Here is a 14,898-nt window from a genome sequence, read left to right as displayed (position 1 = left end):
AAAGCAGGACCCAACACAAAAGACCCCCAAGGTTTGCCCCTGCAACATCAAACTGATTGGTTTGATGGCAGGAACAAAGATTTTGGAATGCTCGAATAGGAAATGAATATTGTGGAACCCAGGAAGCATTTTGCATCCAGGAATGTCAAGACCACCCAAAATATGATTTCAGACTGTGGACAAGAATTGGCTTATGATTTTTCTTAGAACTACCAGAACACTGGGCAAGAGCACTAAATAGTGAGTAGGACATTTGCCTTTTACTTCTTGAATCCACCTTCAATCCACAGCATCTAATATGGTTCCTCAAGTTCTGCCAGGATTAAGTCCTGAGTTTAGACCCAGGAATAATGAATGAGCATCGCTAGGTGTGGTCCCAAAACAAAACAAAACAAAACAAAACAACTAAAACACAAGACCATTCCTTCTGTACCTCAGGAGCCCTCCATCCCATACATACTCATGTCCTCTGATGCTAGTGCTTTCCCAATGAAATCACCTCTGGGGACAGTGCTGTTTGAGGAGGAGCGTGTGAACTTCACGTGGAAAGAATGGCAGTTCCTGGCTGATGAACAGAGGACCCCGTTCAGTGAGGTGACACTGGAAAACTACAGGACCTGGAATCATTGGGACATTCTGTCATCACACCTGAAGCAATCATCAAGTTGAAGAAAGAGTAGAGCCATGAAAAAATAAAAATAAAACAAGGAGTAGAGCCATGGATGAGAGATAACTCAAAACAGAGTCTCTCAGGAGAGAAACACAAATAAAAACAATGTAGAAAAACTTTCTCAAGGAAGCCAGATCTAATTCAACATGAAAGATTTCACACAGGAGAGAAACCCTATGTACATATACAATGTAGGAAAACATTCACAGTGAAATCCTCTCTCATTCAACATGAGAACTCAAACAAGAGAGAAACCTAATTCATGTACTGAATGCTCAAGATCTTTCTCTTGTAAGTCATGTCTGATTAAACATAAGAATTCACATGCGATAAACCCTACCAATGCAGTGAATGCAGGAAGAAATCTTTCTCCATTAAGTCATTACTGACTGAACATAACAGGATTCACACGAGAGAAACCCTGTAAATGTAGGGAAACATTCTCATTGAAATCAAACCTCACTAACCATGAGAGGAGACCCTACGCAAGTAGGAAAACTTTCCTTTTAAATCATACCTCGCATTGGGTTGGAGCGATAGCACAACAGATAAGGCATTCCCAGCATTCCATATGGTCTCCCGAGCACCGCCAGTGGTAATTCCTGAGTGCAGAGCCAGGAGTAACCCCTGTGCATCGCCAGGTGTGACTCAAGTAGCAAAAAAAAAAAAATCATACCTCACTGAATAGGAGTGAAATTCATGGAGAGAAAACCTGTGAATGGAAAGTAAACAGGAAAACGTTCTCATTATAATCGTATCTCATTAAACAATATAGAATTCATACACGTGAAAAACACTGTTTATTGCAAAGAATGTAATAAAACCTTTTTGATAGAATTGTACCTCACTCAACATAATTCGTGCAGGAGAGAAACGATATGAATGTAAAGTGTGGATGAAAACTTTTTACAACAAATAAGTTCACCCGATACACAAAATACCTTACAAAGGAGACAGACCCTTAGAGCATGAAATGTAGGCAAAGATTTTCCATTGAAATGAGACCTCACTGAACTTGAGAAGATTCACAAAGGAGAGAAACCCTGTGAATGCAAGAAAACTTTCTACACGGTGGGAAAGACAGCCCACACTGCCTTCTCTCTGGGTGGAACCCGTTGTTTCAGGATTGACCTGTACTGAGAAAGTAACTTGCTGAAAATTCAAGTATGCAATTTTTTGTGACTGATAACTTGACTTGGAATGGGCTACCTCCCCTTACCTCCCTGTACTTCTGGAAGCTCTGCAGTCATACCCACGAATCAACCACCATACCGCGAAGGCTCTTCTATCATTCTTGCTTCAATGACTCAAAATCTTGAAAGAGAACAAACAGCTGCCAAAACTCCTTCTATCACCCATGCATGGCTGAGACCTCAGGGGCCAGCCCAGGGCCCGCCCAAACAGAGCCCCGGCTGCTGGTCACTCCCCAACTGCAAAATCGCAGTCATGCATCTGGTCAGTCTCCACTATCTCAGAACAGGACTCACCCAGAAATTAACCTGCTGAAAGTTCAGGTCTGCAGGTCTTTGTGACTAAAATCTACAGGCTTTCTCAGTGTTGGGACAGGCTACTTTGTAAATAAGTGTTTAAATAAACTTACAAACTTAAAGGAATGATGGAACTTTCAGATACATGGAATCCTGAATTCAGAGCACAGATATCAACCCTCAGAGTCAGAGTCTGTGAGTCTATGACAAAATGGTTAATTCTCAAGGATTGACAGAGTATTTAAGTAAGGTGTGTGCCTTGCATGCAGGTGACCATGATTTGGTCCCCAGCAAAGCATATTTTCTCCGAAACCTGTCAGGAGTGATTCCTGTGTACAAAGCCAGAAGTAAGCCCTGAGCAGAACAAGATATGGCCTAAAATACAAGAAAAGGAAATACTGTGACACAAGAAAACTACTCCTGAAAAAAAAAACGCTTCTGGGCATTTATCTGACATGAAAAATACCCATCTAGAGACATTTATAACCCGATTTGATCATAGCAGATTCGTGATAGGTGAAACATACGAATTCACCTAAATGCCCATCCACATATGACTGGCTAAAGAAGCAAGGGCATACTGACTCTAGAATACTATTCTGCCAATTTTAAAGATGAAATGTTATTCTGGACAAACTGAAATAGACCATGAGCTAAGTCTGGAAGTGAAAGACAATCATCACTATTTACTCATTTGGAGCATGCATTACTAAAGAAAGTACACCCCAAAGAACTAACAAAATGGGCTTGCTCTTTAAGTCTATGTACTCACTTAAACATGCATATCACTTGCCTCTATGTTCTTTATTTACCTTTTTCTACTCTGGAGTATCCAGTCTTCTCTCCCGAACACACATTTCTTCCTTTCTCTACCGTCACAGCTTTTCAAGTTTTCAAACTAATTTGCTTAAGGGCTTGGACAATAGTACAGTGAGGAGAGCATGTGCCTACACAGAGCCAACCCGCATTCTATCTCCAGCATCCCATGTGGTCCCCCAAGTACAGCTACGCGTAATTACTGAGTGTAGAGCTAGCAGCAACCCCTGAGTTTCTACCAGGTCTGACCCCAACCCCACCCCCCAAAAAAACAATTATATTAACTCTCCTGCTTCACTAAAAAAATTAAAAGTGAAAGAAAATAACAAACTTGCTAGACCGAAGGAATACAATGGTGACTCTCAGAGAGATGGAGTTGGTAGAGCAAGGAACCAGCATAGTCTTTTTGGTGGTGGGATAGCAACCAAAGCTTGGTGGTGGATGTTGTGACAATTATACATATATAAAGGTCTGAAGTTAACAGCAGAACCTTCACAATACTTCAAAACAATTTTAAGGCAATTTTGAAAAAGTACATTTCTGTATGAGATGAATTTTGTTGTGTCAATTTCTCGATAAAAATAAATGCCAAGGAACATATGTGGAAAAGTATCAACCAAAAAAATGGTTCAGGAAAAGACACATCTCAAAATAAACAGAACAGACTAACAGCTTCATTACTGTATCTATGTCACGCTACTTAAACCGAATTAAGTCACACATCTCTATCGGTTTTATCTGCCAAATGGAAAGTCATCCAACACAGATGAAAATTCAAGAACTAATGTTTTCCTATTTCTTAAATATTTCTCATCGTTCTTGGGGGGGGGTTAGGTTCTTGGATCTATATATGAACCAATTTACCACATGTAATCTGATTGGTATCAAATATATTCCCAAGGATAATAAACTGCGCTTAAAAATTAAGAACATGAGGCAATGGAGAGATGAAAAAGCAGGTCAGGCGTGTGAACTGCACATAGCTAACCTGCGTTCAATCTCCTTGGCATCCAATATGGTCTTCCAAGCACTGCCAATAGTAATAACTGAGTGCAGAGCCAGGAGAAATCCAGAAGAATCACCAGGTGTTACCTGACCACCCGCGCCCAAAAGAAGTAAGGGCATCAGACTTTAGAGAGTATATATCCCTCAAGGATTAATGTACACGGGAATAAAATTATTGACCTCCAAAAGATTTTACATATCAAAAGTGAGATATAATTGGTTTTGATTTTTAAAAAATGCTTCTTATAAAAGTTCAAATCTGGGGCCAGACAGACACTTCGGTGGACAGGGTGATTCTTTTCCAGGCAGCTGTCCTATGTTCTGTCCCCAGAACCTCATATAGTCCTGAGCCCTGCCAGGATTGACCCGTACGCACAGAGCTAGTAGTAAGTCATGAGTACATCCTGGTGGGACCCAACATACACACACAAACATACACACACACACACAAGAACACACCATTTCATGTGCAATTCTACCAAGCAACTCAATCGGCTGCAGTCTTAGTGATGCCTGTAATCTCTGGAATTGGGAGATCCCAAGTTCCGGGAGTGCCAGGATTTGATACCTGTGGGATATATCATTGCTCCTACTCCTACTCTTAGGACCATGCCATTTAGAATGCTCCTTGTGCCTGCCAGCCAATGTGGGTATCTGACCTTTGATCTCTGTCCCTATCCCTGTTCTTTTCTTCCCTTTCCTCCCTCCTACTTAAGGACCTGTGTTCCTGTTTGGGCTTCTTCTTCTTTGGCTCCCTGTCTCTGCTCCGGCCTCTGTTCAGGAGTGGTAGGCTGTCCTGACCTCAAGGGAGGTGTGGTACTGCTTCAGCCCCTCCCTGAATTCTGACTTCTGAACATTTTTTGAGTTCTTGTTGTTAAACTTTTTACAGTCGGGGGAATTGTTTTCCTTTAGCATCTTGCTTCTGGGTGATGAAGAGGAGACTGGTGCATCGTGCTGTACCTCCCGCTTTTATTCATTTACTTTTTTTCCTTTTTGTCTGGAGAGAAAAAAAATGGACGAAAGCAACAAATAGGAAATGAAAAAATATACAACTCTCCCACAAAAGTTCCTATTTTCTAAATACACTAGATCAAATGCAGAACCAGGAGTAAGCCAAAGCACCATCAGGTGTGACTCCCACCCCCCAAAACTAACTTGAAGTTGGGGTGGTGATGCTTGGAGGACCATACAGTATGCAAGAGTTCAAACCCGGGTTGGCTGTGTATAAATCAAACACGCTACCCACTCGCTGCACTATTATCATCCAGTTTAATTATTTGAATTTTAATAGTATATTAATATTCATGGCAAGACTGCAAAAAAAGCAAAGTTTATAAGATGAAGAGTCAAAGTATCGTAATTGTCATCCTCTAATATAAAAATCATGAGCTTTGAAAATGTCTTAGAAGATTTTCTAGAAAGTGTGTATGCCCATCAGATATTCCTTAAATTTACTTTTCTCTAGGGAAGTCGGATGAAATAAAAATAGTATTGGGGTGAAGCAATAACGAAGCAGGTAGGGCATTTGCCTTGCACACTCCCGGGTCGGGTTCGATACCCAGCATCCCATATGGTCCCCTGAGTACCACCATGTGTAATTCCTGAGTGCAGAGCGAGGAGTAACCCCTGTGTATCGCCAGGTAGGAGAAAAAAGAAAAATAATCAGTATCTATATTTGTATCTTGACATAAACTTAAGCTTACTAAGTCACTATTTCTTAAGAGTTTTGGTTATATGAACATTTTCTTTCTATTAGGAAATAAAATTACCTTTCTACCGTTAAATAAACAGCTTTATCCATCAAAAAAGTTAAGACCACCTGGAATCATTTTTGGTCATAACACTTTACCTTTTTTGCGTTTTTTTGTGGGCTTGTCATCCTCAGAGTCCTCATCTGAAAATTTTGGAGGCTTGTGTGCCCCACAACCCTTCTCCTGAAGCAATCTGGTCACATCATCCAATTCATCTGAGTCCTTAGGAGCCCTATAGTTAGACACATGATCCATTCGTATAGTCCGTCCTTTGATCTCAGACAGAAAGACAACGCATCAGCAAAGATAGCCCTTCTACGAAACGAAGTGACCCACCAAACTTCGTGCTAATTCTATATCTGGGGAAATCTCCAAAACTGTTTGCCCAACAGGTGTGTTTGAGCACATTTCCCAGCCAGTAATTTTCTCTGCTCTCAGGGCAACCACAGGACTGAGGGCTACTGCGCCCCTGAGGCAAGTGCACTAGCATCTGCGGTCAGTTTACCCCTGTGTGCCATACAAATATTTTTGTGCTCTATTGATGGCATGATATAAAAAAAACTCTGGGAATTTTTGTAACTAGCTCACACTGATACTTTTGCTGTGAAACACAAACTCTGGGCAAACAACAGAATATTAAAAACTCACATCAAACAAAACCATTTCTTTTATCAAGCACATACTTAAAAATTCTTTTTTGATGGTGGGGGATGTTGAACCACTACTGAATGTGCTCAGATCATATGGGCTGTCCAGGTCATAACCCTGGTCAGCCTGGTAAGGTCTGAGCCCTACCCACAGTAGGATCACTTCACTCTCTGATACATACTCAATTCTATATTCATTAGGCACTCAACATTCCCAAAGTCTAGCTTTTATTGTTCCAATACAAGGTCTGATTTTAGTTTTACTTTCAGTCTAATCCACCTTTTATCATCTATCACATTTCCCATTGAAAAACATTTTTGAGGACCTGGAGAGAGAGCACAGAGGATAGGGCATTTTCCTTGCACACGGCGAATCACGGTTCAATTCCCAGCATCCCATATGGTTCCCCCAGCAAGGCAAGTAGTAATTCCTGAGTGCAGAAGCAGGAGTCATTGTGCATCCCCAGGTGTCACCCAAAACACAAATTAAATAAATAAACAAATAAATAAAGACATTTTTGAGGGTCCAGAGTGACAGCACAGAGGGTAAGGCATTTGCCTTGCACGTGGCCGAAACAGGTTCGATCCACAGCATCCCATATGGTTCCCCCAGCAAGGCCAGGAGTATTCCCTGAGTGCAGAGCCAGGAGTAACCCTGAGCATCGCTGTGTATGACCCAAAGAGGGAAAACATGTTTTGAAAACCATCCCTTCTTTGACTGACTTTGAATATAGGATCCATAAAATGAAAACCTATAACCCCATTCCATGCTGTCCTCGTAACTACTTATTACTGGTGCAATCAGTGACAAATTCTCTAACAGTCACTCTCCTGGGCTGGAGAAATACAGTGGTGAGGAGGGAAAGGTAAGAAACAAAGGCCTCCCTGGGTGGGTGGGGGAATAGCTAATACTGAGGAAGAAAGAAATGCTGACTGGGGCACAGGCCCATGTAATTGCTCCCTAGAACAATTTCCCCACACCCCTGAAACTCTTATAGTCTCATCCTGGTGGCCCCTGGGCCTCTCTGAATCAGGGGAAAAATAAAACCAAACCATTCCATCAGAAACATTCCGCCAAATCCTGCTTCATACTTTTACTCACCTTGATGCCATTAAAATTGTCAACAGCCAGAATTGTGCTCCGGTGGTCTTCATAGCAAAGGAAACAGAATCCCTTGGATTTCCCAGTCTTCTTATTGTGTACCAGACTTATGTTAACAATCTCACCATATCTATTTAACAAAAAAAGACACTATTTGAAGTAAAATGTTCAGAATGGATGACAAACAAAACTTAAATATTGACTATAAAGAAAAAGCTAGAACCAGATGACAAATGAAGGTTAACTATAAAAACTTATAGGGAGGGAGCTAAAGCACGACAGTGGGGAGAGCTCTTGCCTTGCATGCAGTCAATCAGGTTCAATCCCTAGCACCCCATATCATTCCTTGAGCCCCACCAGGAGTGATCCCTGAGCACCACTGGTGTAGCATCCCTAAATAAGACAAAAAAGTTAATAAGAAATGTCCCATTTAAACAGTGAGTGAAGACAAGAAAAGTGCCTGCCATAGCTGAAGGCTGGGGAGTGGGGGGTGAAGGGTGATGGGAGGGGAAACTGGGGACACCGGTGCTGGGAAATATACACTGGTAGAGAGATGGGTGTTGGAACACCGACTGAAACTTAATCTCAAACAGCTTTTTAAGGGTCTATCTCACAGTGATTCAATTAAAAAGGTAAAAGGTTTAAATATACAGATAATAACTAAGATTCAAAATCCATGCCTCCCACCTAAATTAACATACTCAATCACTCCCAGGAGAGATCCCAGAGCACAAAGCCAGGAGTAATCCCTGAGCAGAGCTCGGTGTCACTGGGACAACGGTATAGCTAGTAAGGTACTTTCCTTGCACACGGCCGGCCCAGGGTCAATCCCCGGCATCTCATACATTCTTCAAGCACCACAAAGTATGAATCCTGAGCCCAAACCTATGAGTATTGCCAGGTGAGGCACAAAAACAAAAACCTAATATTTTTAATAGAGTCAGAAAAAGAAAACAGCAAGCAGAAAACTCAGTGGTGAGTTCAGTATATGCTTTGCAGGTGGGACACCTAGGCTCAATTCCTGGTACCAAATGCTTCCCCAGGTACCACCAGAAGTACTCCCCCTGCACCAAGCTGGAAAAAGTTCCCAAGCATCAGTGGATAGGGCCAAATACAAAAAAAAAATTGATGAATACATTATAAACATAATCATAGACACATATTTCAGCCAAAACCTAGAATCTTTAATAAAAAGTACAAAAAACAGCTCAAGTGTTGCCAAGAACATTTACCTACTTAATTGATGAAGCTATAGCACAGCGGGTAGAGCACCTGCCTTGCATATAGCCGACCCGGGTTTGATTCCTCGATCTCTCTTGGAGAGCCTGGCAAGCTACCAAGAGTATCCCGTCCGCAAAGCAGATCCTGGCAAGCTCCTCGTGGCGTATTTGTTATGGCAAAAACAGTCACAATAAGTCCCACGATGGAGATGTTACTGGTGCCCGCTGGAGCAAAACGATGAACAACGGGAGGACAGTGTTACAGTGTACTGTTATCTGCCAATGCAATTAGGAGAAAACATCAGAAATAAAATAAATCAGAAATAAAAGGTGAAACCGTATCCGTTTGAAGACTAGATGTGATTGTACTATAGAAAACCCAAAATACTCCTAATTAAGAGTCCAAAATTTACTTAAAATCACAATGCCTAATTAAATTTTTTCTTCAAACTAGGATATAGTTACAAATAAACCACTTTCTTTTTTAATATATTTTTTATTAGTGAAACACCATGAGGTACAGTTATAGACTTATAAATTTTTGTGCTTGGGATAAACCACTTTCTTGAATTCAAACAGTGATTGGTTAGAAATATATAATGGAGAAGGAACCACATTTATAATTAGCAAGAAAAATAAAATTTAAAAAAATCTTCAGGGGCAGAACAATAGTACAGTGGGGAAGGTACTTGCCTTACAAGTGTCAGACACAAATTCGATCCACGATATCCAATATGGTCCCCTAAGCACCGCCAGGAAAAATTTCTGAGGGCAGAGCCAGGCGTAACACCTGAGCACTGCCGTGTATGGACCAAAAACAAAAATAAATAAATACATAAACTTGAGGGATTGGAGAAAGAGTACAGTGGGTAGGGCACATGCCTTACACATATCCCACCTGGGTTCTATTCTCTCTATGAGGTCCCCCAAGCACTGTCAGGTCTAATTCCTGAATGCAGAGTCAGGAATAAACCCGGAGCACGCAGAATATGGCCAAAACAAAAAAATGTAAATAAATAAATAATGAAAATGGACTTGAACAGGGCTGGAGATAGAGTACAGGGTCAAAGCGCTTGCCTGAAATGTGACAGACTTGGCCTAATCCTCGTTATGACATATGGGCCCTGGGCCCTGACACTAGGGGACACTGATAACAGAGCCAGGAATAAGCCATGAGCAACATCAGGTATCACACCAAAAGAAAAATAAAGTATAAATGGTACTTTCAGTAATACTTTTTATAACTCCTCAAAGAAACATAGGTTTAAGTAAATATAAAAATATAAAAATATCCCTTGTTGGGCTTAATGGCTCTAAGGTGAGATACAAAAATCTTCACACATATACAAATAAGAAAACATTTTTGGATCATTTTAATGCATTATTCATAACAAGCAATACAAAATGTATTATCTAGTACTTGGTTTGAGGGCAGGCTTAAGTTGTGGTCAGACAATCCGAAATAATGGGGGTGAGAAGGTGTAATGGTGGTGGAATTGGTGATGGAATAGTGAATGTAATAAATTCTTCTGAACAATTCTATAAAAATAAAATTGGCAGAAAAATATCCTTTGTTGTTGGTTAGGATATGCAAACATAATCAAAACACTAAAAATCCTTCTCAAAATTAATATATAAACTTCATTCCAGTTTTAAAATGCACACCTTTTTTCCCTGAAGTAGAGTAAGTTGTTTCCAACATTCTTGTGGGAAAATGAACATAAGAATAACTAGGAACGGGGCTGGAGTGATAGCACAGCAGATAGGGCATTAGCCTTGCATGTGGCCAACCTGGGTTCAATTCCCAGCATTCCACATGGTCCCCTGAGCACCACCAGGTGTAACTCCTGAATGCAAATCCAGGAGAAACCCCTGTGCATTGCCGGGTGTGACCCAAAAATTAAGAAAAAAGAAATATCCAGTGGTGCTCGGGTGTTACTCCTAGCTCTATGCTCAGGGGTCATTCTAGACACTCTAGGGGACCATCTGTGATGCTGGGGATTAACACAGAGGTAGGGTGGGATAGGGGGGTGGGGGTGGTAGGGATACTGGGACTGTTGGTGGTGGATAATGTGAACTGGTGGAGGGATGGATATTCAATCATTGTATAACTGAAACCCTAACACAAAAATTTGTAAGTCTACAACTGTACCTCATGGTGTTTCACTAATAAAAATTTAAGAAAAAAAAAACCAGGATGAACCACATGCAAGACAAGCACTTAACCCTGAAATTTCTGGCAAGATAAAAAAGAATAAGAGATTTTTATAATTTACATGACAGATCAAGGACTACAAAGCAATTTTTCTGCTACACTAAAGAGATTAACAGCAAGCTGGGGAGACGACTCAAAGGGCTGTTACCACTGCACTGCATTCTAGAAACTCAGGGTTGATCACCAGCACCATATGGTCCCTTGAGCACCAGTGAGAACGACCCCGAGCAATGGACTGGGAGTAGCCCCTAAGCACCACTGGGTAAGGCCCAGAAACAACAAAGGGCTTTTTGAGACAGAAGGTGAAACTGAATAAAACAGAAAGGTTCGATAATACTTCTGTATGACAGTTGATTTCCTGATGGCATTATTCTTTTGAAAAAACAAATTGAAGAATTTTGGTACTGGGCTGGAGGGCAGCACAAGGCACTTGTCTCGTGACTAGGGTTCACATAGCATCCCATGTGCTACCCCAAGCACCACCACGAGTAATTCCTGAGTGCACAGCCAGGAGTAATCCCTGAGCATCGCCAGGTATGGTCCAAACACACAAATCATGTCTTGCAATGGACTCTAAGATAATTTAGTAAAATCAGATAATGTGAAACAGGTAAAAATAGTAATAACAATTAGATACTATAGTAATAGACAGGGACTTGGCTAAGGGGATAGAGTGGCATTCCTTACATTTTATAATTTTTCTGTATTAGTTTTGAAATGAAAGTTTAAAATACATGAACATGAAATATAAGCAGTATTTCAAGACAAAAATCAAAGAAACAGTAGAGGAACTGGTTTTAAAAGGCCTCTCTAGACCTCAAACTAAAAACTTCTCAACATGAAAGAATAATGGCACAGTACTAGCACACATCAAATTGGAGAGTAAGACTGAGCACCACTGTGCCCAAAATACAAAAAAAAAATTGTTCAAGTTATCTGCTCATTATCCACCATAGCTACCTTCAAAATCAAATGTCTGCAAGGGGGCCTTACAAACAGAACCCAGGGACCATTCCGTGGATATTGGGTCAGACAACTCAGTGGAAGGGCTCAAGGATGTGGTGCTGCACTGACACTGCAGATTGGGGAACCTCCAGTGCCACCTGGCAGTGCTCTGGGCACCACCAAGGATATACCTCTTGAAGCATTGAGCAGTGCTTTTAGTGCTGTGGGACATCAGACCTAGTTTAATAATCTAAGGTCCTAACCCGCTATCTCCTTGCCCCGCAAAATCAGTTTGAATATATAAATATTAACCCTACCTCACACAGATTAAGGATTATAAAGAAAACTTTTAAGCATTTCACAAATGTAAATCCTCATTCAAACATGTCCTACCTCTATAAATGCGTTTATTAGGTAAGGTAAAGGCCCTCCCGTTGATCGTCGATTTGCTCGAGCGGGCCCAGTAACGTCTCCATTGGAGACTTTGTTGTTACTGTGTCTGGCATATCGAATACTCTCGGTAGCTTGCCGGGCTCTCCGAGAGGGGCTGAGGAATCGAACTCGGGTCGGCCATGTTGGCCGCGTGTAAGGCGAAAGCCCTACCCGCTGTGCTATCCCTCCAGCCCGTATGACTTATGAGATTTTTCAAAGCAGCTAGGAATGTGTCCCAGGCAAAGCAATGAGAGGATGGGGAAAGTGAAAAGGGGCAGGGCGAAGAAGATAGGAGTGAGGGGTAGGGGAGGAGAAAGGAAAGAACAAGAAGTGGCGGAAGAGATAAGGGGAAAGGGGGAAGTGGAAAGGGAAGAGGAAGGTAAGAAAAAAGAAAAGAGGGAGGGCATGGGGAAGTGAAAGCGGGAGAGGTGGGAGGGGTGGTGGAAGGCAAAAAAGAGGAAGATGGAAGGGTAAAGGGAGTGGGAATAAGTCAGAAGTGAAGAGAGGCATGGGGGAAGGCTAGGGAGAGAGTAAATCAGTGAAGGGAAGAGGAAGAGGAGGGGAGAAAAGGGGAAGAGGAGAGGGAAAGAGGATGAAAGGGAGAAGGGAAAACGAAGAAGGAATAAGGGAGAGGATTATAAGAGGATGAGAAGGGTAAGGGGAGGACAGGAACTGGAGCATAGCACAGCAGGTAGGGTGTTTGCCTTGCACATGGCCAACCCGGGTTCAAATCTCAGCATCCTATATAGTCCCAGGAGTAATTCCCGAGTGCATAAGCCAGGAGTAACCCTGTGCAAGGCCGGGTGTGACCCAAAAAGAAGCACTGAAGTGTACTGTCCCACCGTTGGTCATAGATATATGCTCTAGTGTGCCCAGTAACGTCTCCATCGTGAAACTTGTTGTTACTGTGTTAGGCATATTGAAAATGTCAAGGGGAGCGTGCCAGGCTTTGCCGAGCCAGCGAGATACAAAGGGTAGCTTGCTGGGCTCTCTGACAGGTGTGGAGGAATCGAACTCGAGTCGGCCATATTGGGCACTTGCAAGGCAAACACCCTACCCGCTGTGCTATCGAAATTAAAAATTAAAAATAAATAAAACTGTACAACATTAAAAAATAGAGGAGGAAAGGGAATGGGGAGAGCAGGGGGCGTGGGAAGAAGAGGGGGAGAGCACGGGGGAGGGGGAAGGAGAGGGCAAGGGGAGGAGGAGAGGAAAATAAGGAGATAAGGAGAGGCGTAGAGGACGACAGGGGAAAGGAAAATGGACATGAAGGGTCGGGGAGAAGAGGGGAGAGGGGGTGACAAAGGAAATGGAGAGGGGGAAGAGAAAGAGGTAATTGTGGGGGGGGGGGAATGCGGGGAAAAATAAAAACCTGGAAAAAGAACAGAAATAAGGGTGCTGGAGAAATAGTACCGTGGGTACGGCGCTTGCCCTGCCCGTGGCCAATGTCGGGGGTCCAATCTCTGGCATACCATATATTCCCCCAGACACCGCCAGTTGTGATCCTGGTGCATTGAGCCAGGAGAAACCCAGGAGAACTGCCGGGTGTGGCCCCCAAGAAAAGAAGCAGAAATACATGCCGGCAGGGCTGGAGCGCTCATGTAGTACGTAGGGCAGTCGTCTTGCATGAGGCTGACCCGGGTTCAATCCCTGGCACCATCCCTGGACCATCCCATAGGTTCTGTGAGCATCGCCTGAAGTAACTGCTGAATGCAGAGCCCCGAGTGACGTCTGACCATCGCTGGGTGTCACCTAAACGGGGGGGGAGGGGCGTCGCGAGAGCCAGGGAGAGTAGAGGAATAACGGGAGAAGAGAGGCGGAAGGCTGAAACCCTCCCTCGAAAGCCAGGCGGCGGGGAACCCGAGGCGCACGGCAGCAGAACTCACCCAAGAAGATCCAGGCGCTGCTGTCCTTGTACTCGGCGTGCCAGGACACCTTCTCCGCCACCCCCAGCTGGTCCCCTCGCTCCTTGAGCTCGTTGATTAACTTCAATTTCGTCAACGGGCTACAGAAGTTGCCACCGAGTAAAGAAACGGCCCGGCGACAGAGAGCGCCCAACTAGGGGTACCCTAGAAGAGTGAGTCTCGGCGCCGTCCGGACTTCGCGACCCCCGCCCCCTCGGACGCTTCGCCCCCCGCCCCGCCACTTCCCTCAGCTCCTCCCGCCCCGCATCCCAATCCCCCAGCCCCGACCTCCCACACTCCACGGAGGACAACCGGAGCCTTACTTCATCTTCCACAGGTTTCCGCTCCAAGATGCGGATGTAACGACCTCTGGAAAAAGCCGTTTAACGGTCGCCCGGCTTCAGCGAGCAATCCCATTGGACTAGAGCTGCCCCGGAAGAGATAATTCAAACCGGAAGAGATTAGGCATGTCGGGACATAAGGCGAGGAACGCATGCACACTAGAACCGGGCCGTGTCTCACGGCAACTTTGACTTTGCCACACTTTTTTTCCCTCCTAGTCCCTACCTTCTGCCTGTGAACCTGAAGTGCGAAATGCGTCTGTTGCCGTCCACCATATTCTTTACGCCTGGGATGCTGATTACGTGCGCCACTAGTATTTGCTGATTGAAAGCTGGGACAAGATGACTGATTCGGTGCTTTTG

At 43.4% G+C, this 14,898-nt stretch overlaps 1 protein-coding gene across 1 annotated transcript; it reads right to left on the bottom strand.

Moving 5' to 3' along the window:
* Positions 1-4,955: 4,955 nt before the first annotated feature.
* LOC130019060 (RNA-binding motif protein, X-linked 2-like) lies at positions 4,956-14,663 on the bottom strand. Its single transcript, XM_056109658.1, has 6 exons — positions 14,647-14,663; positions 14,359-14,563; positions 14,151-14,276; positions 7,479-7,628; positions 5,828-6,005; positions 4,956-4,975 (listed from the first exon to the last, which is right to left on the bottom strand). The coding sequence occupies exons 1-6, from the start codon at positions 14,661-14,663 to the stop codon at positions 4,956-4,958; spliced, it is 696 nt and encodes a 231-aa protein (XP_055965633.1).
* Between the last annotated feature and the right edge of the window lie 235 nt (positions 14,664-14,898).

The sequence above is a fragment of the Sorex fumeus genome, unplaced genomic scaffold (genome assembly GCF_029834395.1).
Source record: "Sorex fumeus unplaced genomic scaffold, SorFum_2.1 ptg000449l, whole genome shotgun sequence".
In the NCBI taxonomy this organism is placed as follows: Eukaryota; Metazoa; Chordata; class Mammalia; order Eulipotyphla; family Soricidae; genus Sorex; species Sorex fumeus.
The sequence above is the reverse complement of the archived record's forward strand: the minus strand, read 5'-3'. Positions and strand labels throughout refer to the sequence as shown.